Source organism: Schistocerca cancellata, chromosome 6 (assembly GCF_023864275.1).
Source record: "Schistocerca cancellata isolate TAMUIC-IGC-003103 chromosome 6, iqSchCanc2.1, whole genome shotgun sequence".
Lineage (NCBI taxonomy): Eukaryota > Metazoa > Arthropoda > Insecta > Orthoptera > Acrididae > Schistocerca > Schistocerca cancellata.
Window position 1 is genome coordinate 595,418,334 of NC_064631.1, and position 27,506 is coordinate 595,445,839.

Consider the following 27,506-nt stretch of genomic DNA (forward strand, 5'->3'; position numbering starts at 1 on the left):
GCAATCATTTTGGAACAGCATAGTGAGAAAATCACGCTAATCCAAAACTTGTGGTTCTCATTTCCTGACGCATAAAATAAAACACAGCGTGTGATGTAGCTTTAATTTAGTTTTTCAGCAGAGCAGCATAAGACTGAACTATCACCCTTCTGCTGTCCTTGAGTCGTGGATGTGGACAGGATTCTCTGTGTAATGAATTGAAATATATAATTTGTTTGGACCATTCAAATTACACAGAAGACTGGTAAATGAATCTCCTGGCAAGGAAGAGATTTAGATTTTCTAAATATCGTAGACATAGGCGTGGTGTGTTCTTGAAAGGGATTCATAAATTGCTTGCAGATGAATACATAAAATTTTAAGTTGTTCTGCAGATGGTTGAAATATGATAATTTCAGATTGCCAATTTCTGCTTCCCTCACATTAGCAGTTGCTGTTCACACTTTACTTCAAATTCTTCTAACAACAGCCAGTGAGTTACTCAACTTCAAGAATTCTAATAAATATGACCAATAACGAAAAGGTAATCATCACCATGCGATGTGAGACTTAGTTTAAAATAATTAGATATTTTTAACCAGTAGTTTCTCTGCAATTGAGAAAAATTGCATAGTGAAAAAACATGAATCCAAAACATGTTGTGATTTCACCCCCCCCCCCCCCCCCCCCCCCTCCCCGAGGAAAACATTTTCCAAAAATCTGCTTCAGCAACTTTGCTTCATTTGCGTGCAATGTGTGTTTCGGCAGGGCAGGAGATGACTACACTTTCAGCTTTCTGCTTTCCTTGAATCAGACCTAGATGTGGACATGACTCCATGCATCCTCCATTGCTTTGATTTGTTGTCAGCAGTGGGCAAAACATCAGATTCGTTTAAGCCGTAGGAGGGGACAATTGGATGGTCAGTACCCACTTCTGTCTTGTGGTGAGAGGTTTGTGACACTGCCACTGTTTGCTGTTCACCTTCAGGTGAGAGAAGTGACCAGGTCCTGTGTATCAAAGGGTGCTGCAACATCAGAAATCCCAATTCTCCCTGTATCCATTCACAAAAGATACATTCCTATCCATCTTTATGTGAGTTTAACTCTACAAGACAGATTAAAATTACTTGATAGTTGACACTTCACGCATTAAGTCAACTCGCTTCCAGTTCCTTGTCTGGCCTTCTCTTCTGCTGGGTTTGGATCCTAGATACTGGATCTGGCACTTTTTTTGTCTACCAGCACGCATGTGCATGCGCACACGCACACTCGCGCGCACACACACACACACACACACACACACACACACTGCAAACCCGTTTCATGCACAGCACTAACCAAACATTGTTGGAGCCTTGTGCAGTGAATGTGATTCAGCATCGCATATAATGGTGTTATAATCGCAGAGGCTAAATTAGATAAGGTTTGCAAAACATTGATTGAAGCCGAATTTTTGGAAGCTGCAGTTAATTGTTGCAGTTGGCTCACCAGAGTCATAAACAAAAGACCTTCTATAATGTAAATGTAGTGGCGTAGCACAGTGGTTACCACATTAACCGGACATGTAAGAGGTCATAGGTTTAAATCTTGTCAGAGACAGCGAAATTTTTAAATTTGTAAATCTAATCAAAGTACTTTATTAATTTTACTCAATTAATTGATTTAAATGTAATTTTATTGCTATTTCTTTACAGTATCATTTTCAAAATTATTGACTTTTGTATTTCTTGTTGTTTTTCTTCCTGTAATTCTTTTTTCATTTGAAATCTGCTTCTGTCACCTATATCTGCAACCTAGTGCTAACAAAGACTGCTCATCAGTTGGTAGCATGGGAGCTCATATAGCCAGTGTTAGGATAGTGTCGCATAACAAATGACAGTGAAAAATTGCAGTTTGTTTTAGTGCTGAAATTGGAATATTTTTGTCTTGAGTTTGCTGGTAGAGGTTAGCTTTAATTGCCGTGAACAAAGCAATCATCATTTTAGTTCTGCTGCAGATTATTGATTGCTGTTTTCTTGGATTATGAGGTTATAGTTAGGTTAGGACGCATGTTTAAATTAAAGGCTACAAAATGCATAATCTGTGGGACTTGTCATTGGTAACTTGAAATGAGCTGTTGACAGAGTACCTCCCATTTCCATCTGTCATGTCCTGCAGTGGCTGCTTCCAACATTGACCTGCATTACACATTAACAGCATTTGTGAAGTGACCAGCCACATTTATGTATCATCTCTAACCAAGTGGTAGCCAGCTGCATTTGTGGAAACACTGTAGTGGCAACTGAAAGACATCAACTCTCAAGTAATTTCAGTTGGACTGTAGTAACAAAACTAGGTGCTGTGCTGTTTGCTTCCGCTAACACCAAGAAGAAGAAAGCTAAATTAAAGTGTCAGCTCATATGATGCTATCACTCACAAGATACACGAATATTTACAAATAAGTAGTGAATGCTATTGAACAGGTAAAGTTACTGTTGACATCTTCAAAGAAGCTTCTAAGAAAACTCCTAAACTTTGTATATAAACTAAGTGGCGGCAGCAGTGGCTACTACTGCCGCATTGCAGAAATTGTTTATCAAAACTATTCTATATTCCACAAATAATTTAATGCAAATATTTGTTGCAGGTAAGGTTTTGGTCCATTGTCTGATGGGAATGTCTCGCTCCAGTACATGTGTTCTGGCATATTTGATGATTAAAGAAAGGTTACCAGCTGCAGTAGCAATAAAAATGGTGCGTACAAACCGTGATATTCGCCCTAACAATGGATTTTTGAGGCAGCTTGCTGATCTGGACAACAGGCTTAAAAGAGAGCGACAGCGCGCTGCTGAAAAATACAACTTGTGATAATTTTCCTGACCACCAAATATTTACCAAGAGTACAATTTCCAGTCCTTACATATCAGTACATAACGTGTGCTTCCGTGTCATTATCATTCATGTTCAAATAGCAAATTGAAACACACAGCTGAAAACTGTTATTGTGTCCAAGTGTTGGAAGATGACTCACTGTGAAATTATGTAACTGAAGTTTTTTAACGGCAACAGCCTCTTTAATTTTGTAATCAGCTTATCATTACTAATCTGACTCTTGCAATGGCAGGAGTAATGACATGTAAATTTAACCAGCATGTGCCTAAAAGAAAGTGAAAACGTTAAGCACAGTACTCTGCACATAAAACCATTTCTATACCTGTGATTAAAACTGTAAAATTTATTTATTTGTAATGTATTTTAGATATTTTCCTCACTTAAACAATGTTAATGTCTGGAAACTGTTGATGTACCTTATATTTGCCAAAATAAATAATTTTTTACAGTGTTTCAAATATATTTATACCTCTTTCTCATTTGATCACAAAATTATTGGGACTTAGTGTAGTGTTTGACTAAAGTTGTTAGTCGGGAGTAATAATTACCAGTTTATTACTGCCGTAGACCCAGTGATAGGGAATATTGAATGTATACAGAGAAAGGCAGCACAAATGGTCACAGGTTTGTTAACTCTGTGGGAGTGTTCCTCAGAAGTACTGAAGGGAACTGAACTGGTAGGCTGTTAGATAGTTGTAAACTCTATTGAGAAAGTCTACTACCAAAGTTCAAAGAACTGGCTTAAAATGAGTACTCTAGGGGTGTAATAAAACTTCCTATGTATCAGAAAAACTACTGCATGCACAGAGGCATTCAGTCACTCTCTCTTCTTGTGTTCCATACGTGAATGGAATGGGAAGAAACTTAATAACTGATACATTGGGACATAACCTCTGCCAAGCACCTCACTGTAATTTGCAGAATATAGATGTAGATACATACTGTTGTGTAGTTTTCCATAGCTGTCAAAATTGGTTATTTTTGGTTTCGTGCAGTGCTAACCAGAATTCCATGTTCCTCTTGTTGTAGTAGAAATAGAACTGTATTCAGTTTAGTGAAAATTGGATTGCTCTGTGACAAAAAGAAAATACTTTTGTGGTGGTGGTGGTGGTGGTGGTGGTGGTGGTGGTGCATGTGCATATGCTATGTTCATGAACTTAAATGGAAAGCATGGAACGTGCATTTTTATCTGTTGTGCTAATAATGCCAAAAAATTAAATGAAAAATTGAAGTCATGCAAAATGCAAATCACATTAAATACATAGAAATCGTACGTAGCAAAGTGTAGAAAATCTGTGAATGGAAGTGAAAAGTTGTGGGGAAAGCAGCATCAAGAAAAACTAGTCGCAGCTGCTTTGTTCTTCAGATCTGCATATGTAATAGCTAAACAGAAATTATAATTCAAATAATATCGCACAGTTTATTAGTTGGTAATATGCTTCATTGTGACCACGTGTGCTGAAATCATTATGTTTATAGGAGAAGAAATGAAAAAGAATGTAGGTAATTTCCTTTGTGAATTGGGTATGAAATTTAGTATCATGATGGATGAAAGTATGATGACTTCCAATAAAAATTTTTTAATAATATATGAACTTTTGTCCTTTGAGGGTGCTGCTTGCAATTACTTTTTCAGTACTGTCAAATTAGAAAGTGGGAGAGGAGAATGTATTTTCAGTACACTGTTAGCTGCTCTTGAAAAGTATAACACTAAATGTGATGTACTAATATACCATCTTGCAGATATTTTGACACATGATGCATAAACCATGCTTGCACCATACAAAAGCATAGCCTCTGTACTGCAAAATCATTTACATAAAGAATTGATATGCATTGTATGAACCACAAAATGGAACTATCTGTCAATTATGTGGCAGATATGTACCATATACGGACTTTTTAGATTGTAGTCTGCATTTTTTCACTCCTGAAAATAAGATACTTCTTCAGGGTGTTTAACAAGCATTATCATCTCGTCTATTAAAGGTAGGCCACATTTTTCACGCATGTTGCGTAGAACTATCTTGCAGTGAATTTAACAAACATTTTGAAAGAAATGTTTTAGTCCTTGGTAGACAATATAAAAACCCCTTTGCAGACTTGGATTTATTTTTGGATGCAGCCATATTAAATCAAGACACGTGATTTTCAGATGAATATGAATGTGTGTTTCATGGTGATGTGTCAATTCCTTGTTTCTGTAAGAAGTTGGATTTTAAAGTAAATTAAAGTTAGTTAGCCACCAATTCTGTATTTGTACCTTCCCTTGAGTTTGTTTTTTAATGTGGTATTTAGAACTGTGTATAGTTCTGAAGCTTTCCGGATGCTTAATTTTCCTGATTTGACAGCTTTCACTATGTTTAGAAGAAATTCTGGTTTGTAGTTAGATTTCTGTCTTGGTCCCAGGACCTTTTGGTATACACGAATGATCGGATTCACCCAACAAAAATGCAATTTTGTTATTAGGCCTGCATAGTGACCAAGCAGTATTACCAATGAACAAATAATGAAACTGTATCACATAAGATGTTCACATGCAAGCAATAATATTGCAACTTTCCAGTTACACTTTGGAAGTAACATGCACCAGCAGAAGTGTTCGCACTGTCGTGTTGACTACACAAGTGTAGCACAAGAATCGCACACCTACTGACAATGTGATTTGCTGGTTCCGTGTACTCCAACATGCCACTGTTGTTAACAGATTAGTCAAGATTTCATGAGAATGGTCAGCTGCAATGTAATTGTTAAAATGCTATGCTCAGTTATCCAAACTTGGTAAAATCAGTAAATCCTTGGATTGACACCACCTGAGCAGATTCACCTCCTTTTACTGTACGCCTAGAGTCATCACTTAATGCTGGTTTGTGAAACACTGTTAATAGACTTTCTCAGGATAGTTTACTTTCTTCAAGAGCCTTCCAGTTCAGTTCCTTCAGCATCTCTGACACAGTTCTGCGGATCAAACAAACCTGTGGCCATTTGTACTGCCCTTCTCTGTATACTTTCAATATCCCCCAGAAGTTCTATTTGATATGGATACCACAAACTTGTACAATATGCTTCAACCAGTTGCACAAGTGATTTGTATTTACAGACAATCTATGTAGATGACATTTTGGTAATGGGTTGAGATTGGAATAAACACTTTCAACTTTTGAAACAAATTTACAATAATCTTGGACAAGTGTGAATGACATTGAAATTAGAGAAATGTATATCTGCTGTATCAGAACTTAAATTTTTAGGTCACAGTATTACTTGGAAGCACCATATAACAGGAAGCAGTTAAAATCATTTTTTGGTTTATGTGGATTCTATCAAAACTTTGTTAGCAACCAAAGTTTGAATGTACTATGTTTGAGAGTTTTAACTTTATTTACTTAAAAAAAATGCTGATGGATATGGGGTGATAGATGTCAGAAAGCTTTGGAATATATTAAGTAAGAATTGAACAACCCACATTTAGTACACAACCTGATTTCAGTTTGCCTTTTTGCTTGCACACTAATAGCAATAATTATGCACTAGGTGCTGAGTTATTTCAGGAATTGCTTTTGGAAGTAGGTTACTCAAACATGAAAAAGACTTATTTACTATTCTCTGCCATTTGACAAGTTTTGAAATTATCTGTTGTCATAAAATCAAAGTATACTCTGATCACAAAGCATTAAGTTACCTTCAAGAGTGCAGATTACACCATGAAAGACTCATACGATAGGGCATGTTTTTCCAGCAATTTGACTATGAAGTAGTATACAAAAAACATACTGACTGTTGTTGCAGAGGCTTTACCTAGGTTACCATTAAGTGGAATTAATGAATTACATGATCAGCATGGGGAAAAGGAGTTTAAGATGAATTCATGAAGAGTGTTCACGATGAGAAAGTCATGAGTGCCATGTGTGACAGAATCAGTTGAAATCAAGATAATAACTCAAATTGTAAGTTAATCAAAAGCTTTTTAGGTAAGAGTCTGAAAAACTGGATAAATTTTTCAAAGTACACAAAGATACACTGTTTAGGAGAACAGATTCTACTTCTTGTAACTGGAAGCTATGTTGGCCAGAGGAGAAAGTTGAAAAAATAATCAGCCATGCTCATGATTCATAAAGACACTGGTATTCAGAAGTGCATTCAAAGTTTACAAGAGAACGTTTATTTTTGCAATAGGGCTAAAAAGGAAAGTGAGGAACTGTCTCCATTGATATCGGTCAAAGAGTAAAGGTAAGTATTTAATCCAAAATATCATTCCTGAAAAACCTACGGATTTAACAAATTATTTAAAAATAAAGGATTCACCTAAAGGCGGAAGTGCTGTGTCGTCAACATACAGACGCACAATTGCTACCTATATATATAAACAAAGATGATGTGACTTACCAAACGAAAGTGCTGGCATGTTAGCACGTTCGATGCCACTGTAATTGGCCTTGAGTTGCCACGTAACCAATTATTTTTTTAATGGAATCTCAAAGTGTATTGCTAAAAGTAATATAAAATGTATTTATTTTATAAGTAAAAGATACAATTTACTCTCGTGAATCAAATTTATTTTGGGGCGCACTAAGGCGTCAGTGGCACATCAGGCCACATTCTGTAGAGGGTGGTCATGGACGCGCTAGTGTGTCTCGTTTATTTTTCCTGAAAATTGTGACAGTTTAGAGTGCTACATTTTTATTTTATATTCAAAAATAAAACGAAACATCCTACTGACTAACGACATATTTATTGAACAAAAAATACAATAGAAATAGCATTCAAGAACAAACGGAAGATCTTGAAGAAACATTTGAAATACAATGTATGTCAAATCTCGGAAAAGATACAATCAAGAACTTTACCGATTACACTCAAACAAATAAAATAAATACAAAATTCAAGAATAGTACTTACACATAGCTGTCGAGAAATGAAAGAACAACGAATATGTTATCTGCCTGTAGAGGGAGTGAATAACACAATACGCTGCTTTATTTGGGCAATCTGGGCACTCTTAGATCGTGTCCTCGGCTGTCGCATGATCTGCTCTTTTTTCTCGGTGTTTTTGATATTCCAGTTGATTCTAGTTTTACCAGAACATGTTCGGGATTTCTGACTGGCCGTTCTACCTGCTTTTGTGGCAACAGTGCTCTTATAATACTGATCTGAATTCTTGGAGGGGCATTTTTGTGCCAGAATATTTATCGTGCAGGGCATGGGCGTTTGTCAGCATCATTAAGTTTCTGAAACTTTCTTGTACCAGCGTAGGTTTTTTCGTTCCGAGAGGTAATATGATAACATCTGATCGTGCCGATTAACTCCCGACATAAATTTGTTTTAGTTTACAATGGCCAAGGACTTAGATTTCTTCCCCTTTCTCTTGTTTTCAGCCTCAACCATTTCATTTGTAAATGCATTAGAAATGTAGCAAACCTCCCTCTTATCACACCACTTATCTGTCGTAACTCCTTCCGCAAATCTGGCAACGGCTTCACCTTTTCGTAATTTTGCCTTCTGTATTTCCTTGGGTGTATCCATCCTATTCGCTCTCAGAGTTCCCGTGCAGTGAGTCTTCTTATCCAGGAGCAACTTAGCCAATGCGAAGCTATTATAATAATTGTCCATGCACACGTGGTGACCAGCATTCAACTTTTCATCCAGTAAATGAAGAACAATTTTTTGTGCATGGCCTCTTCCTCCTAAATCGTCCAGCATGCCAGTGTATACCGCGAATTTTAGGACCACTCCAGTGGGAGTTGTCAAAATATATAGCTTTATGCCATATTTGTGCTTTTTATTTTTGATGTATTGGCGGAAAAGTAATCTTCCACACCAAAGGATCATTGATTCGTCCAGTGACAGTTCCCGTCCAGGCTAGTACACTTAGCACATCCTTTCATTAAAAAAAATTGATAACTGGACGTATTTTATACAACCTGTCGGATGGTTTTGGTTCGCCCAGTTTTGGATTTTAAAAAAAATGCAATGCACGTAGTATTAGAAGAAAACGATTTCGTGAAATACTATCGGCAATTCCTTTCACATGAATAAAAGGTCCTTTTTCCAACAGTCCTGCAACTTCATCTTTACATTTCCTATGTGCAGGAAAATTCCCAAGAACACTAACAATTCACCAACCACCACATCTTTCCAACAGTTTATTCGTGATTGCTCTTTGGTTCCCACAGAAAGGAATAATTCAATTGCGTTTCGATTTGTTCCTTCTACAACTTTCAATGGAAATTCGTCCGTCAGCAAAAGACGAAAATAATCTAAGTGAGTTTCTCGTTGGTTGAGTTAGCAGTCTCTCAATTTTTATAAACGGGAAATTTACCATTCCAACTGGCTCGCTTTCCCATGTAACAGTTGTATCAGCTACATTACCACTCCTTGTGCCCTTTTCCTGTCGCTTGGATTCACAGCAATTTCTGCAGTCTCATCTAAAGCAAACTCCGCTCCGTCAGATTCTTCACTGGATTCCCACCCGTCCTCCCCACTGGCCAATTCCGTTTCCAAATCGCTTTTTCTAATATTCGTAATAATTCCGCATCCGTTAGTTTTTGTACGTTTATTGTGCCCCGTATTTTATGTTTCTTAGGCTCTGAAGGGCCCGCCGTGTCACGATTGTTTTCGATTTTCAGTCCCACAACAGAGAAAAACTGTAAGGAAGAAACGCGAACCGCACCCGTAAAATTTGAAAACAATACGTTCTTAGAGTGCCTGCGCAATAAACACACCAAATGGCTGTGCCCGACTAAACCATGCTGTCTCGCAACAGCTGAATCTCTCGCCGCGCAGGCGCGTCCACGGCATGTGCACCAGTATCGGCCGGGCGCGCTGGTGCGCCGATGGCAGCGAACGTGTTAATAGACACACAAACATACACACAAAATTCAAGCTTTCGCAACCAACGGTTGCTTTATCAGGAAAGAGGGAAGGAGAGGGAAAGACGAAAGGATGTGGGTTTTAAGGGAGAGGGTAAGGAGTCATTCCAATCCTGGAAGCGGAAAGACTTACCTTAGGGGAGGAAAAAGGACAGGTATACATTTGCTCGCATGCGCGCGCGCGCCCACACACACACACACACACACACACACACACACACACACACACACACACTTGTAAAGACCCAAACTCTTTGCCTTTACAGATGTGTGTGTGTGTGTGTGTGCGTGCGTGCGTGCGTGCGTGCGCGCGCGAGTGTATACCTGTCCTTTTTTCCCCCTCTAAGGTAAGGGGGGTTGCGAGAGCTTGAATTTTGTGTGTATGTTTGTGTTTGTTTGTGTGTCTATCAACATGCCAGCACTTTCGTTTGGTAAGTCACATCATCTTTGTTTTTATATAATAGAAGGAAACATTCCACGTGGGAAAAAATATATCTAAAAACAAAGATGATGTGACTTTAACAAACGAAAGCGCAGGCACGTTGATAGACACACAAAATTCTAGCTTTCACAACCAACGGTTGCCTCGTAAGGAAAGAGGGAAGGAGAGGGAAAGACGAAAGGATTTGGGTTTTAAGGGAGAGGGTAAGGAGTCATTCCAATCCCGGGAGCGGAAAGACATATATATATATATCACCTGTCTCCCTAAATTATGCTATTTTGCTCATTTGACTGCCAGATCTTTCCAGGCTCTGGTGAGTGTCTGGGGTGATATGAGGATGCAGTGCGGGGTAGAGCGAGGGATGGAGAGAATCGGGAGGGAATGGGGGTGGAGGAAGCATCTAGCACTCTCGTGGGAGAGTGAGGATTCCTATGTGGACTAGTATGGGCTGCAGGTAGACGGGACACATGGTAGACAGCTGAGCACTTGAATTTTGTCTCCTTTATTCCTAAATATTTCATTACTCTCAACCAGAACATTCCGTACATTATTAAACGTATGGTTTTGGTAGCCATAGACTTCTGTAGATCTTTGTCACAACTACATTTTTGATGTGGTTGACATTTATTTCCAAAATTTATAAAATTGCACCTTGTCAGAAATGTCACAAGTAAAGAGATTATATCTAAGATTGACAAGGATAACTTTAAAAAGGTAGGAAAGCCAGAAGTCATTCTGTCAGATAATATATCATAGTCCATATCGAAAAACTGGAAAACATTTGTTGAAAGATCAGCAATTAAACACATTTTGATTTCAGTGAATAACCCTTCGTCAAACTCTGCAGAAAGATACATAGAGATTGATCACCTATGCCATACATGTAGTTGTCATAAGTACCCTACTTGGTATGAAAACATTAGTGATTTTGAAGACATCATGAAGAGCTTACAAAACAGTTCTACTGGATTTACCCTTTTGAGATTGTTTCATAAGAAACCTGCAAACATTCTACCAGAACTGATTGAATACCCACACCACCAAATAAAATTTTGTCTACACAGGGAAGAGAGGAGATTGTCAGAGAAATCACAACAAACAGGCAGAAACATGGAAAAGGAGAAATGACAGTAAAGTAAAAGTAACACAGTTTAAGGTTGGGGATTATGTTCTTGCAAAATCACACAAAAGATCTAAAATGTTAACAGCAGAAGTAAAGAATTCTTTGACATGTGCACTGGTCCATTCATAATTGTTGAAAATCCTCATGCTAATGTATACTGTTTGATTTATCTGAATTCTGGAAAGCTTATTGGATTGAGGATTATTACCATATTAAGACATACCAAAAAAAGTAGATTATTTGAAGTCCTGTGTTTCATAATGAACTTGCTGAGTAAAAAAAAAAAAAAAAAAAAATGTTTTTCACTGGCAAGCATAAATTTAAACCTTTAACTAGTGACTTTGTTGATTCAAGTATTTGTGCTGAAGTATATGCAAGTATGTTGTCTTAATGTCATGATTGTAGCCCTCAGAGGTATGTACACTTCTTTTTACATTATGTGCTTGGCAAGAACAAGAGCCATAGCTGTTTAGTACTGTCTGCTGCATGTTTTCTGAACTACAACTGCTTCTGGTATCTTTGTACATATCAGTGTTTTCTTCTGCTGTCAGTGCTATCTTTTCTTTTTGAAAACACCAGTCATGAAGTAACACTTACATGTTTACCTGGAAAATGTTTAGATACAAAATTGTATTGGTTTATTACTCCATAATTTTCTTGCTGTGATACAAACTTCTAGTCGATGCTTTGAACTGTAATATGTACGATACACATGAATTATTCTTTCGCATTATGAAGTGCTGGAATTTCTCCACTATGATGATAAAGCAGCTCTTCTCAGATTGCTATATTAAGAAGCTATCTTTCAATTGAAGATGATAATATGAATATGTTAATGATAATCCTTATGTATTTATATTCTACAGTATCACCATTAATAATCTCTGATACTATTGTGTGGGAGGTCTTACTGACTAGTGCCACCAAGCAAAGTTTTGGAGATGTTCTCTGATCAGATTCTCTTTTTCAGTCTTTACTGACTGGTTTCACTGGTCTGTACCCAAAGAAACCTTTAAAGCCTTGGATTTATTCTCTTTGCATGTATTCTAGTTTATGTAAATACTCTTAAGAGGTCTCAGAACTGAGCTCTGAGCAACTATATACATTTACACATTTGAAGTGATTTTGACTACCGTATTTACTCGAATCTAAGCCGCACTTTTTTTCCGGTTTTTGTAATCCAAAAAACCGCCTGCGGCTTAGAATCGAGTGCAAAGCAAGCTGAAGTTCTGAAAAATGTTGATAGGAGCCGCCACAACTAACTTCTGCCGTCGAATATATGTAGCGCTACACAAGCATCCTTTGTAGGCACAAAGATAAATACTGGCGCCAAAACCTCTGCGTCAGTAAATAAAATTAAAAAAAAAAAATTGGAAGACTAGCTTTTTTTCTCCGCCCGAGTTTCGACCACTGCATTTTCATACATTATCCAACGAAGTAAATACAAATTCCGTATTGTTCATCTTCGAATTTCAATGTACTACGAAAATCCGACTGGTAATACTGGGATTTTTGTCAATATGGCCAACTCTACGTTCTGAATTTTTTCCTACCTGTGAGAAGAAATGGTTGCTAATAGGAACCTGATGAAATGTGAATCACATGCAGTATTCTCTTCACCATAAGAATAATACGAATATAAACATTTTGCCATGTATTCTTTCGTGTTTGCTTCTATCTCATTTAAATCCTGTCTGCCAAATAAACTACGAAACTAGAGTGAGACAACAGCAAACGCGGAAGAATATACGTATCGTGTCATGTTTATATTCGTATTACTCTTATGCCTAATAGTGATACAGTCAGAAATGAAGCACGGCAACTGACTAGATTTTTAAATCTAAGATGACTAATTTCTGTGCAGAATTTGATGTACTAAAGAAGCGGCCGCAAAGATTTTCAAACGGAGAAAAATTTTCGCCAAACTCTCGTTCAGAACGTGTTTTATCATACGCAGTCTATTATTTGGTTCTTGTTGATCATTATCAAAGAAAGCAGCGGTGTAAGTAACAACAAATAGCAGTCTCTTGCCATTGTATCGCTAATGAGACGATTCCTCTCTTTTTTTAATTGTAGGCGGCGGTAGCGCGCACAAAAGCAAGCCATGCCACGAGCAGCGACAGGCCGTAAACACGCACTATCAGAATGCGACAAACAATGCATGACACAGTATAGTAATGCATTTTGAGCTTGGAGTGACTGACGTAAACACCTATAACATAGAAAACGGCACTTATCAGATCAAAGCAAAATAAACAATCTATTCAAACCAGACGAAGCACGTGAAAAAGAAAGGGTATCCGTATAAATACGGACGGAGCGCCTGACGCATAGCAATGGCTATCTGGTAAAGCTTAACTGCTAAGCTTTCGACTCGAACCAAACTACTGTAGCTGTATCGTCATTCATTCGACCTAAATTGTGTCTCATATTACAATGGACCAACTTTGTTTCGATTTGGAGGTGCGGCCTAGAACTTTTCTCTCCCCTTGAATTTCGAGTCTCAAATTTCAGGTGCGGCTTATAGATTTGTGATTTTTTTTTTTTCCTTTATTTCGAGTCTCATTTTTCAGGTGCGGCTTAGATTCGAGTGCGGCTTACATTCGAGTAAATACGGTATTTAGTATTATAATTTCTACATCATTTGTGAAAATGTGTGTGTGTGTGTGTGTGTGTGTGTGTGTGTTGGTAAATAGTGATGAATGAACATTTTGAATATTTGTAAATTCTCAGAGCCCTTTAACTTGTTATTTTGGTATGTCTGTCTTCACTACTACACATTTCGTGGGCTGTTTAATGAAAAGCCATTTCTTTAACATTTTCTTACTGCAGTGTTATAATGTTTTGATTGCAATGTCTTCTACTTTTACTAGTGAACAATTACCTAGTGTAAAACATGTTGCATCAAAGCACATTTGCTTTTATTCATAAGTAACGTAAAGAACATTATTTGTAACAATATTATGAAATGGTTAATAGCTGCTCACTATATAGTGGAGCAGCTGAGTCGCATATAGGCACAACAAAAAGACTGTCACAAAATTAGGGACACACACACACACACACACACACACACACAGCTGAAGTCAGACTATGAGCAGCAGCAGTGCATAATGTGAGAGGCAGCTGGGTAGAGGTAAGGAGGAGGCTGGGTTGGGGAGCATAAGGGATAGCTGCATAGGGGTGGGGGATATGAGGATAGGGATGGGGACAGTGAAGTATTGCTGGGGAGTATGCAGGGACAAGGTGGAGAGAGGGTGGCCAGCTAGGTGTCGTTGGGTGGTTAGATGGAGGGCAGGGGAGAGACGGAGGGAGAGGGTAGCGGAATAGTAGGGAAGTAAAAGAACTGGGTTCCTTGGTGAAACAGCGGGCTGCCTAGTTCTGGAATGGGAACAGGGAAGGCGCTGGATGGACGAGGACAATGATTAACGAAGGTTGAGACCAGGAGGGTTACAGGAATGTAGGATACATTCCAGGCAGAGTTCCCAACTGTGCCATTCAGAAAAGCTGGTGTTGGTGGGAAGGATCCATATGGCACAGGCTTTGAACCAGTCATTGAAATGAAATATGTCATGTTGGTCGGTGTGCTCAGTAACAGGGTGGCCCAGTTGTTTCTTGGCTACAGTTGATCAGTGGCCATTCATGCAGACAGACAGCTTCTTGGTTGTTATGCCCACATAGAATGCAGCACAGTGGTTGCAGCTTAGCTTGTAGATCACATGACTGGTTTCACAGGTAGACCTGCCATTGATGGGATAGATGATGTTTTATGACTTGACTGGAGTAGGTGGTGGTGGGAGGATGTATGGGACAGATCCTGCAACTAGGTCTATTACAGGGATATGAGCCATGATGTAAGGGGTTGGGAGCAGAGGTTGTGTAGGGATGGACGAGTATATTGCGTAGGTTCGGTTGATGGAGGAATATCACTGTGGGAGGGATGGGAAGGATAGTTGGCAGATCATTTGCATGTCACAGCATCTTCTTCCTGTCGATTAAATTTCGCGTCTGTAGCACGTCATCTTCGTGGTGTAGCAATTTTAATGATATTCTGTATTTAGTTTAATTGTGTATCGTTATGTGTTAAGTGTGTTTAATGAAATAACTTACTGCATTACCTAAAAAACATTCTTCAAATACGACACGTGCACTTAAAAAACTCTGTGTTTGTCTGCTAATGTAAAATAAACTATAAAAATGCTAATGTTCATTTGTTTCCATTCTTAAATCTTCGAAATTATTTCACCAATTGCTTTCATTTGACAGAATGTTGCCATCGAATTCGCGCATGTGTTTATACGCAGCAATGACGATACAACTGCGAAAAGTTATAATAGGGTATTTGACTGTGTTCAGGAAAGCATCTTAATTACGTTATTTTATGCTCATAATAAGCTGTTTTTCCTCATGAATGTAAATATTAACAATAAAAAATTTCTTTCTTTCTTCTTGTAAAAAAATAAGAAATAAAATAAAAATGCAAAGTATAAATAAAATGAAATTTAATATTAAATATGTATATTCACAGTACTGCTCTTAAATATTAAATTCTAATCTCTTTCTACGCCCACTTTTTGAAAATCTTGTAATTACTTTTTCTACGTCTACAGGAATCTCGTAATGAATTTGCATAAGTGCAAGACCAAGGAGGCGGTTTTCATTCATCGATGTTCTTAAATAAGTTTTCAGGCGCCGCAACGACGAAAACGACCTTTCAGCAGACGCAGTTGTCACTGGAAGTGTTGCCAGGACCAATAAAAGCTTATGTATTATAGCCAACATGTCAGGGGCGATGGTTGGAAGCTCTTTTTGTCGTTCCTTTTCTTGATTCCATTTCTCTCGCCACAACAACATTTCATCCCGTAACATAAGAGAAGCAATGCCTTTGTCCTCGTCAAGCAACGAACCGAAGCAGTTGGTGAGGGACTCTGCAATTTTTTCAGTTTCACCTCCAGAGATCTTCACAATACTTTCTGGACTGAAAACAGAAAGGTTGAGCACATCCAAAGTTTCAGCAGAGAATCTTTCTCGTAAATCAGTTATAATGAAGTCCAGTAGGGGAACATAGACTGTTACTCTGTAATAATCTTCTGCCGAATTTGTTTGAGGGTAATCACGATAAACTTGGCGTCGACCGAAGCGTTCATCCAGATCGAAAACGTGCAATTGCAGAATAAAAGGGACTGTCGTAAGGTTCTCACTATTTGCAACTAATGAGAATATTTTCAAGTATTCCTTCGGTGTTCATCGCTTAATTATCAACACCATCTCTTTGCAAATTGCCCCTAGAAACAAAATCTTACATTCGCACCGTAGGGAAAGTGCTAAAAAAGGTACACAGATCGCTCATGCCTCAGCGAATATTATCATTTTATTCGTACACTCCTGGAAATTGAAATAAGAACACCGTGAATTCATTGTCCCAGGAAGGCGAAACTTTATTGACACATTCCTGGGGTCAGATACATCACATGATCACACTGACAGAACCACAGGCACATAGACACAGGCAACAGAGCATGCACAATGTCGGCACTAGTACAGTGTATATCCACCTTTCGCAGCAATGCAGGCTGCTCTTCTCCCATGGAGACGATCGTAGAGATGCTGGATGTAGTCCTGTGGAACGGCTTGCCATGCCATTTCCACCTGGCGCCTCAGTTGGACCAGCGTTCGTGCTGGACGTGCAGACCGCGTGAGACGACGCTTCATCCAGTCCCAAACATGCTCAATGGGGGACAGATCCGGAGATCTTGCTGGCCAGGGTAGTTGACTTACACCTTCTAGAGCACGTTGGGTGGCACGGGATACATGCGGACGTGCATTGTCCTGTTGGAACAGAAAGTTCCCTTGCCAGTCTAGGAATGGTAGAACGATGGGTTCGATGACGGTTTGGATGTACCGTGCACTATTCAGTATCCCCTCGACGATCACCAGTGGTGTACGGCCAGTGTAGGAGATCGCTCCCCACACCATGATGCCGGGTGTTGGCCCTGTGTGCCTCGGTCGTATGCAGTCCTGATTGTGGCGCTCACCTGCACGGCGCCAAACACGCATACGACCATCATTGGCACCAAGGCAGAAGCGACTCTCATCGCTGAAGACGACACGTCTCCATTCGTCCCTCCATTCACGCCTGTCGCGACACCACTGGAGGCGGGGTGCACGATGTTGGGGCGTGAGCGGAAGACGGCCTGACGGTGTGCGGGACCGTAGCCCAGCTTCATGGAGACGGTTGCGAATGGTCGTCGCCGATACCCCAGGAGCAACAGTGTCCCTAATTTGCTGGGAAGTGGCGGTGCGGTCCCCTACGGCACTGCGTAGGATCCTACGGTCTTGGCGTGCATCCGTGCGTCGCTGCGGTCCGGTCCCAGGTCGACGGGCACGTGCACCTTCCGCCGACCACTGGCGACAACATCGATGTACTGTGGAGACCTCACGCCCCACGTGTTGAGCAATTCGGCGGTACGTCCACCCGGCCTCCCACATGCCCACTATACGCCCTCGCTCAAAGTCCGTCAACTGCACATACGGTTCACGTCCACGCTGTCGCGGCATGCTACCAGTGTTAAAGACTGCGATGGAGCTCCGTATGCCACGGCAAACTGGCTGACACTGACGGCGGCGGTGCACAAATGCTGCGCAGCTAGCGCCATTCGACGGCCAACACCGCGGTTCCTGGTGTGTCCGCTGTGCCGTGCGTGTGATCATTGCTTGTACAGCCCTCTCGCAGTGTCCGGAGCAAGTATGGTGGGTCTGACACACCGGTGTCAATGTGTTCTTTTTTCCATTTCCAGGAGTGTAAGTATAGTTGTTTCTTCTGTAGTTTATTCGCTAAATGGAAGAGCCTTCTAGGTCTCTTTTTGAATTGTTACATCAAACTGCGTGCCATTGTTTACATCTTCGACTTCAAGTAAAACAAACTAGATAGGCCGACGTAATCAGCCCCTAAAGCAGTCGGAAAAAGAGATCGATCACGCACCGGGGGGGGGGGGGGGGGGGGAGAGGGCCAATTGCCCCAATTGCCTCCCCCCCCCCTTGGATCCACCCCTGTCACTTACCGATGTTAAGCCTAAATCCGCCTCTTCACTCACCGAAAGAACTTGAAATTTGTTTTTAACCGCCAACTGTTTGGTGTTTTTACTCCCTGGTGATGCTTTCGTATTCACACCTCTGTTTTTATATGGTATATTTGTCCACTCGTTAGAGTTTTTTTGCGAAAGAGAACTGGCCTTTTGTTTGACTAATGATTCGAAGTTCTGACATCTCACTACACTGACGATTTGCTGAAGGCTAGAAATACGCTCATTTAACTTCATAATTTCGTCCCTACAATTCACACACACTGTACTTTCATCGATATTATTTTCGTTTTTCGCAGGAACACTACTCACTTGTACACACAACATCTCCGCCATCTTGGCCAATCTGATGCATTGTACAGAGCTTCTCAAACTGTGTGTCGGCTTAATTGATTTATTTATTGACGCACGAGTCATTTATAAGATCGTGTCTGTGAGGTATTCCAATGATGATGAGCTTGTTTTTTGTATTAGATTCCAACACTAACTTTAAGTTTAGAACAGCACGAGATAATTCATTCTTGTAGACATCATTGGCACCTACCCTCCCCCCATTATTACTGTAAACTCATTTGCATTTCGTCAAGCTCCAGCTTTTATATTATTTGTAATTTCACACAGGTGCTCCAGGTTTAACATAGCTACAAAAGTTAACACCATAATCCGAACGCAGAACTTTCGCGAGTCCGCGTCCGTGACTATCCCAGTGAATATTTACATTAAAAGATTGCTTTCATATCATTATTGTCACTTCTTTTGACTCATTTGTGTTTGTAGTTTCATTTGCACTCTTATCTTCTGCACTTTTGATAGTCTCTAAGTCACTGCTAATGTTTATTGGTGTATCGGTAACTTGAAACACTGTTCACTTTGAAATGGGCGAGTGAACTTTTTATGCCTAAAATGATCGTCATAATAACTCTTGTTTGTTACCAGTAAAGCTTGCAAAATATTTGCACAGTTTAAAGATTCCAAATAAATCAAGTTCTTTTGCAGCTTAATTATGTCGTCACACAGAGTGTTGATTATTTTTTGCTTTTGTAGCTATTTCACAACTGATTTCTTCAATATTTCGCTGCATGTGGTTTATCCGGTAATTCATCTTGACTTCCAGTGTTTTTAGTAAAATATGACATGGCACACACAGGTTATCATAAACAGCATTATATTTCTCACACAGGGAACACTTAAATACGCGTATTTTTTCGTTAAAAGCGGAGCTTACGAATTGTACACCTCTAATGGCCGCCATCTTGATTACACAATACCCATTACCCAGTATATATTTTCTTCTAAAACATTATTACAAGAAATTATTCAAACAGGAGCTGTAGTGAGAGAGAGAATCAGATGCGCCAGCAGTCGCACTATGTTGACGTTACCTGAAAAGGCGCTTTTCGTTCAGCTGTATTATCAGAATGGGGAATGTGCTAGTTCAGCGTTACGATCCTGTCGCCATAGGAAGGGGATTCGAACGGGTAAATGTCCGTTGACAAATGCAGCTGTGGCGAGAATGATTTCGAAGCCACGGGTTGTTTAGACGATAGACCCCATAGTGGCCGACCGAGCACAACGCGTAACGCTGCTGAGACTGTTCAGGAAGAAATGGAGACTGTAGCGGGTTCGTCTATGCACGGGGAAGTCAGCGCTTGTGCAGTCGCACGTCGGACCGGCATTCCATACACTACTGTTTGGTTGGCACTGAGGTGTACCCTCCGATGCTATCCGTACAAAATCCATCGGCATCATGAACTTTTACCTGGCGATTTAGTGAAGTGGAGGGCATTTGCGGTGAGGGCATTTCAAAACATGGCGGAAGACGACGATTGGTTGGGTAACGTGTTGTGGACCGACGAAGCTCATTTCATGCTTTGAGGGTCTGTCAAACCCCACAACTGCAGAATTTGGGCTACCGAAAATCCTAGAACTGTCGTGGAAACACCATTGCACGACGAGAAAGTCACGGTATGGGTTGGATTTACATCTATCGTTATCAGGCATTTTTTTCTTAGAGGAAACGCGTGATTCTGGTTTTGTAACTGCTACCGTGACGGGTGAGAGGTACGCCTATATGTTACAGAATCGCATCATCCCCATCCTGGCTGATAAACACCTGCTGGAACATACAATGTTTATGCAGGAAGGCACTCCACCCCATATTGCTAGATGCGTGAAAGATCTCGTGTGTGTGTCGTTTGGTGATGATCATGTGCTCATCTGCCACTTTCATCATGCTTGGCCTCCCAGGTCCCCAGACCTCAGTCCGTGTGATTATTGGCTTTGGGGTTACCTGAAGTCGCAAGTGTATCGTGATCGACCGACATCTCTAGGGATGCTGAAAGACAACATCCGATGCCAATGCCTCACCATAACTCCAGACATGCTTTACAGTGCTGTTCACAACATTATTCCTCGACTACAGCTATTGTTGAGGAATGATGGTGGACATATTGAGCATTTCCTGTAAAGAACACCATCTTTGCTTTGTCTTACTTTGTTATGCTAGCTATTGCTATTATGATCAGATGAAGCGCCATCTGTTGGACATTTGTTGAACTTTTTTATTTTTTTGGTTCTAATAAAACCTCATGTCATACCAAGCATGTGTGTCAATTTGTACCTCTCTATCTACATTTTTCCGTGATTTATTCAGTTTTCAAATTTATACTGACTTTTTGATCACCCGGTATATTGCTGGAAATCGTTACTTAAAGTATAGGGTGTGTCTCCATAACACTGGCCAAACCAGTCTCTGTCAGCAAGAGAATTACAAAATCTATGAATTTTTTGATCTGAGACAGGTCTGGTCATCACAATTTTTGGGAAAGGCTTAGTTATTCTAATCTTATCAGGAGGAAACCTACTTGTATAGTTTAAGGTTACATAACTATGATCAGAAAATGCAAACTCTGACACATCAAATGATTCGTCTGTTGTTTTAAAATTCACAAAAATATTGTCAAGACATGCTTGTTCTCTTGTGGACCTATTAATGATACAGTGTAAGTTGGATTGTCTTAGTAGATTTTGAAGTTCAGTGACACTATGTGTGTTGTTACATCAAAATCTGAATTCAGATCACCACCTATTACAATATCATAATTTATCCACCTAGTTTCGCCAAGTACATGTAACAGCTGGTCCAGTTTCTCTAGAAATACACTGATGATGCCCTTAGGTGATCTGTACAAGGATATTGGCAATAACTTAAAACTGTCTAAAACTATACCACCAGCTTAAAATTTCAGTTCATCACACAAAAAAATCTAGATAAAATCTATTGACTAATATTTAAGTGACTTGTTAACATAGACTGCTACACCACCCCTTAAATGCAATTTTCTGCAGTAGCTATTGGCTATATTATAATTATCAAATTTAACAAATGTTAGGTCACTCTCAGTAACCCAGTGTTCAGTCAAACAGAAAATATCAAACCCATTTTCTATTCCAAGATTACTGACAATAAGTTACTTATCCCTCACTCGTTGAATGTTAAGATAGCATATATTAAGATCAAACCTGTCTTTCCTCACAGATGTACTATTACAGTGAGGGGCTATTAAATCTCCTGCACTATTTACCTTATGGGCTTCTTCTCCTTGCTGCCTTCGAGTAAAAAATCATTTAGACGGAGAGGAGGAACTGTTTTTCGCTTACCCACAACACTTGACACTGCTACTGCTCGTTGAACTCTCTTCCCTTCTTCATGTTTATGTCTTGATCTCGATGACTGGGTTCCCCTTGTGGATAGTTCAGATGTTGCTGCACAATGGATACCTGTACCACTTGATGGAGCAATAGTTTTTGTAGCTGAGTATGCTGCCACCCTTGCTGTTTCTTTCTTCTCTGTTCCTTGCTGTGTTGTTCCATCTGTTGTAGCTGTTAATATGCATGCTTCTCTCCCAACACGTTCTTCTGTAATCATTGTTTCTTGAAGTTGTGTTACTGCAGCAGCTGGAGTAGTTGGTAGGCAAGATACAACTCTCCTTCACCATCGGCAATGGGATTGGATTACATTTCTTACTTATAGGAGAAACACTTTCCACTAATGCCTTGATGTTCTGGCTGTGTAGTGATTTACCCCATTTATTTAAATGCATTCCATGTGTAGTGAAGTGCTTTCTCTTCAGGTCATCAATATTAAGGAAAAACGCATTTGAAGTGTCCTTGCAGATCTTTTTGTACATCCTATTTGCTTTTTGGATCTCTGTGTTCGCACAAGAAGGTTCAATAAGATCATTCCTGTGTGGTATGGCTACCACGATCGCCTTTCGATTCACTAATGTACGTAGCGCATTTCTTAACTCACTGTTTGCCACTATTAGTTCATTCTTATACACATCATTTGCGCCGCCCGTTATTACTATGCATTCACTCTGCGACGTGCAGTTATAATTTTTACAGTCTTAAAACTTGTGTCGGGCCTGCTCCAGGTTTCCCAACACTTGTAACAGGGAGATCTTACTAGAGTCGAAGAATACCCGCAGCTCCTCTCCCGTGGCTGTCATTAAGTGAAACTGTAATCCTACTAAAGTTTATTTTCGTCATTTTATTTGCATCGTCGCGGCAGTTACGTTTGTTCCATTTTGCGTTTACTTCCCGCCAATTCAGATAAATAATCTTGGTGCGAGTTGCCGGATTCGTCATTATTAACTTCACAGTCTGTAATGAGACACTGAAATCTGTTTCTTAACGGAACTGTAAAACTGTTTGAAGCAGATTTAGGTTTTGCATACTTCTCTTTTTCATTGTGCTCCTGACAAGCGTTCGGCTAAGAAATGGGATGCTGTGTTATTTGTGGAAGGGTCAAGAATGTTAAAACAACAATAAAGTGTGACTCTTGTAATAGTTTTGTTTGCAGGAAGCAACGAGTGTTAGTTACAACTGTGAAAAGTGTCAAGTTACACCTGCAGACTCAGATGACTAGTGATTTGAATCTTGACAGGGCCTGTCTGTAAGCTGTTATAATATGGTTTCCATAGGCATTCACTATGAATATATTAATTTTCAACGCCGACAGCGAAATATAGATTTTTCAGAACTAAATCATTTATGTGTTTAGATGTTTATCAACTTTTCTAAATAAAGTATAATTAACAGCCATGTTAAATAACGTAACATTGTTTCCCTCTATAAGTGAGCAACAGTGTAGACATCTCTTGGCTACATATGTAACATTATTTCTTAGTATTTTTCACTGTGCTCATAATAAATGACTTGTATTAAGTGGACAGCACAATTAGTTAGTATTTCTATAGTTTTAGTATCATTTTGAGTGATTCTATATCTACCCTTAACAACAATAAAGTAATTAATGTCAGTACTAGTATGAGAGCATACGAAAATAACTGTAGAACTGAGAAGCGCAAGTGGTGCGCAAAATGTGCTGCGCGTCTGCTCGTGCAATAAAAAAACGCGCGCCTGTCGGAGTGTAAATTTCCCATTGCAGTTTGATAAAGAAAAATACCCGCAATAACCTTGAGGGAAAGAACAGAAATTTCTTGGATAATATCCTTTCTTTGTTTTATCTTATCACATATCTTCCCAGCAGAATAGGCTTACTGTATGTCGAAACGTAGATGTGACGTACTTTTCAGAAATCTAAACTAGTAGGAAGTCAAATGAAAGATCTAGAAACTAGAAACAATTGAGATTCGCTAAGTGTATTGTTGCCGACGCATTCTTGATATATTATAATACTTGCCACTGCACTGTGTATCTGCACGTAAGTGTTCTGTAGGCTTTTGGTCTGTGTGGAGCATACGGCAGATTAGGGAGAATGTTGCAGCAAAGGTGTCAGTACCCATGGGTCTCAGAACCAGTTAAGATTTCTGAATACTACGATAATTTTAAACAAATGTTGTCGTCATTGTTATCGAACACGCCAAGTCCAGAAGTGTCGCAGGAGATCGAAGAAAATGTGAAACGATTGCAGATAATGGGAGCGAATATCACGCTGGAACAATTTCGTCAGTTGGACGCAGAGTGTGAGTGAGTAATGAAAGGGACCACTTGTGACATATCTCGTTGTAGCCAGTACCGTTAAAGTAAATGTGATGTATGACAACGAATGTTCACGTAATAGACGTTTCTCAAACTGATATTCTCACATTTTTCTATATATCGAGTTTGATAGCTGGTATTTTTGACTGAAGTCTTCAAAATTGAAATGGATTTTGTGATAAAAATGACCAGTAGTAATTGCCCCTTTATGATGTATCGTACCACTAAAAAGTGTGTAATTACGTAACAACAAGCAATTGAGATAACCGTTTCAGACCTGATATTTTTATTATTTGCATAAAAAATTCAGTAACTTGTATTGACGTACACCACAAGGTACAAAAACATATTTTTACCTCTCTACTTTGCAAATTATACGATGTATCACAAGTAGTACATCAGGTTTCAAATAATGTAAATAGTTACATACAAGCACTTATTTCTTTATTACTTTGTTTTCCGTTCAGCACTGTTCTAGAAGAAGTTTTTGTTGACATGTTGTTATCACCAATTATGGTAGAACATGGATATTATTCACGCTTTAACTAATTTCACTCATTGTTCAGGTACAGCACCTAGCGATTATGGAAGGACTTGAAGCAGCTGTAGTGGTTTGTGTAATAGAAGTGGATAACACATTTTCCACCCTTGTTTTTTGACTTCAAGATACATATTTCTTTCTTGCGTCGTCCTTGATTGTCCACAATTTTTGGGAATTGTTTCTCACTGTCATATCGCATACCGGTATCATCTTTACCGTCTGTGCAGTATTAGTACATAATTTTGTCACTGCGCTTCCAGTTACACAAAAAGCTTCAGTCATTTCAGGTTGGAGAGGTGTTGCTTTCCTTTGGTAGGCAATGAAATCATAAATCAACCTACTCTTGCTGCACAGAAGGTAACATTTCACTCCCCCCCCCCCCCCCAATACCCCCACCCATAAAGATATGTCTTATCATTTTTATGTTTTAGGTTATCTGTATGATTTTGTATGGATCTGTATGATTTGCTTCTGTTTATGTACGTTCTGCATATAAGGCACACTGCAAACCATTGTTTTGTGAACAGAAAATCATGACTGTTATAAACTTGTACATATACTATGTTCTAATTTATACGAAGAAGAAATTACCAGAAACAAAAACCAGAGAAAATGTACACAGCCACAATACAAGAAGGAATAGGTGCCTCTATATTCCCTACCACAGATTGTCAAAGTCACTCAACAGCTACGAAATCATGGGGTACAAATTATTTAATAATCTTCCTCAATCTGTTCAAGAATTACCTGAACAATTATTCAAACAAACAATTCATGACTGGCTAGTCCTCCACCCATTCTATGACATAAGAGAATTTATCAACTGTAATATAATACTATAATGTTAACAAGAAACCTGTTGTTTCTTTCAAATTATTAATTGTATGTTAGTATGTATATGACGTTGTCTATTGCTGTAATGGCCGAATGACAATAAAATTATTATTATTATTATTATTATTATTATTATTATTGTTGTCCGCAAGAGTTGTACGCAGGCACTATTATTTAAGTTTTTTTGTGTAAAAATGACAAGTCCTATATCATAGTACATGATAAAATGGATGATCAATAACTTATGAAATGATACAATGCTCTATTTTCAGAGATCCTCTGATAGGAACAATTTGCTCATCAATATAAAAATTTTCTTCAAGCTGAAGATAATGGTATAATGACTTCACACAGTCAGTGACAGGTCTAATCTTCCATAGTCTGTCATTACTATTTCCGGGTTTCTCAGATGCAAAATGTAGGCTGTTCAGTAATTTTTCAAGTTGGTTGCTGGCGATCAGGTCAGCAACCAATGGGATGTGTGTCAATGACTTTGAAAACAAATCTGGCAAAATTTAAGATACCTGCCACAATGTGCGTTGCAGTGAACTTCAGAATTTCTGTGGGATCAATTGAAAGGTTGCTGCCCATGTTTCTAACAGAGTAGTTGAAAAGCATTAGTTTCATAAAGATTCTCTGGTATATACCTTCTAAAATTTTCATATGATGTGCAACATATTCTCCATTTTCTCAGTATGGTGTTCAGAGCCAAACATTGTTACATGTGTTGTCATAGTCTTTTACCTTTGAGTCCTCACACATGGGTACACACTTCACATGATTTCTCAGTTGTGAGGTTTCATCATCAGAAGTCATTTCTAGCATTCCCTTCCATCTCAGGTGATGTTCCAGTAACTGTAATAGGATGAGTGCCAATAATTCAACAAACAACATACTTTATTGTTTCAAATTAGTTTTCTCTCATCATCTCATTGGAGATACAGACCAGGTCAGATACATCACCATTTTGTATTTGCCAAGCCAGAACTTCAAGTTCACCTTCTGATAACGGTGTGTACTAGTAAACTAGTTTTATTCAGCATGGAGCCATTGAACATCCTGCACTACAACAGATTCAAGAATATGAACAAGTAGTCATTAGTTTCCACAATACTTGAGTATGATAATGGGTCATTCCATGTAATCTCACAATGGTTAATAAGGTGACTGTTTCAGAATTTAAGTTATATTTGTTACATGGATACCTACAGATCTTAATAGTAAAACAGACCTCTATTCTTTTATGCATCTAGTATGAAGGCCACTAAGTTGTAATAATGTATAAAAAATAGGATGCATTATACAGATTTCTCATGAAAAATGTTGAAAAACACACTTTTCCATGCTGTGCTTTAAATTCATGATTTTATTAAAATGCTGAACTTTGTACAGGAAAGCAGTGCAGACCTAAGCTTGTGCAGTGTAACTTTTACTTGTAGTATTAAGTAAAATTAATAATGAAAGGCATTTGGCATTGCAATTAATAGCTCTTGCTATAAGGATGTCTCCATCAGGAGAAAACATCAGATTTGATGATGCTAACTCACTTTATTCATTCCATTTACATGTGCCAATTGTACCTAAAATGTTTGTGGCTGACCTGTAGGTCAGAACAGTAAACTGGTGAGAGATGAAAACAGTTACCAATCATTTTGCTACTGCATGTGTTATATTTCGCAGTTAAATGTCTTTTTCAGAGTAAACAATTACAAGAAACAGCTTGGGTACACAATTAAGGTGGTACCTATATCCTTATTCT

General features: G+C 39.0%; 2 protein-coding genes across 2 annotated transcripts in view; both read left to right on the top strand.

Moving 5' to 3' along the window:
* The window catches only part of LOC126191329 (dual specificity protein phosphatase 3), a 33,282-nt gene extending 29,970 nt beyond the window's left edge, over positions 1-3,312 (top strand). The window contains exon 4 of the mRNA XM_049932161.1: positions 2,606-3,312. Coding sequence (XP_049788118.1) covers positions 2,606-2,826 — 221 coding nt within the window. The 3' untranslated portion in view covers positions 2,827-3,312. The remainder of the gene's footprint in view (positions 1-2,605) is intronic.
* Positions 3,313-24,186: 20,874 nt separating this feature from the next.
* LOC126088102 (snRNA-activating protein complex subunit 3-like) overlaps positions 24,187-27,506 on the top strand; it is a 156,556-nt gene continuing 153,236 nt past the window's right edge. Inside the window, exon 1 of the mRNA XM_049906198.1 lies at positions 24,187-24,360. Coding sequence (XP_049762155.1) covers positions 24,227-24,360 — 134 coding nt within the window. The 5' untranslated portion in view covers positions 24,187-24,226. The remainder of the gene's footprint in view (positions 24,361-27,506) is intronic.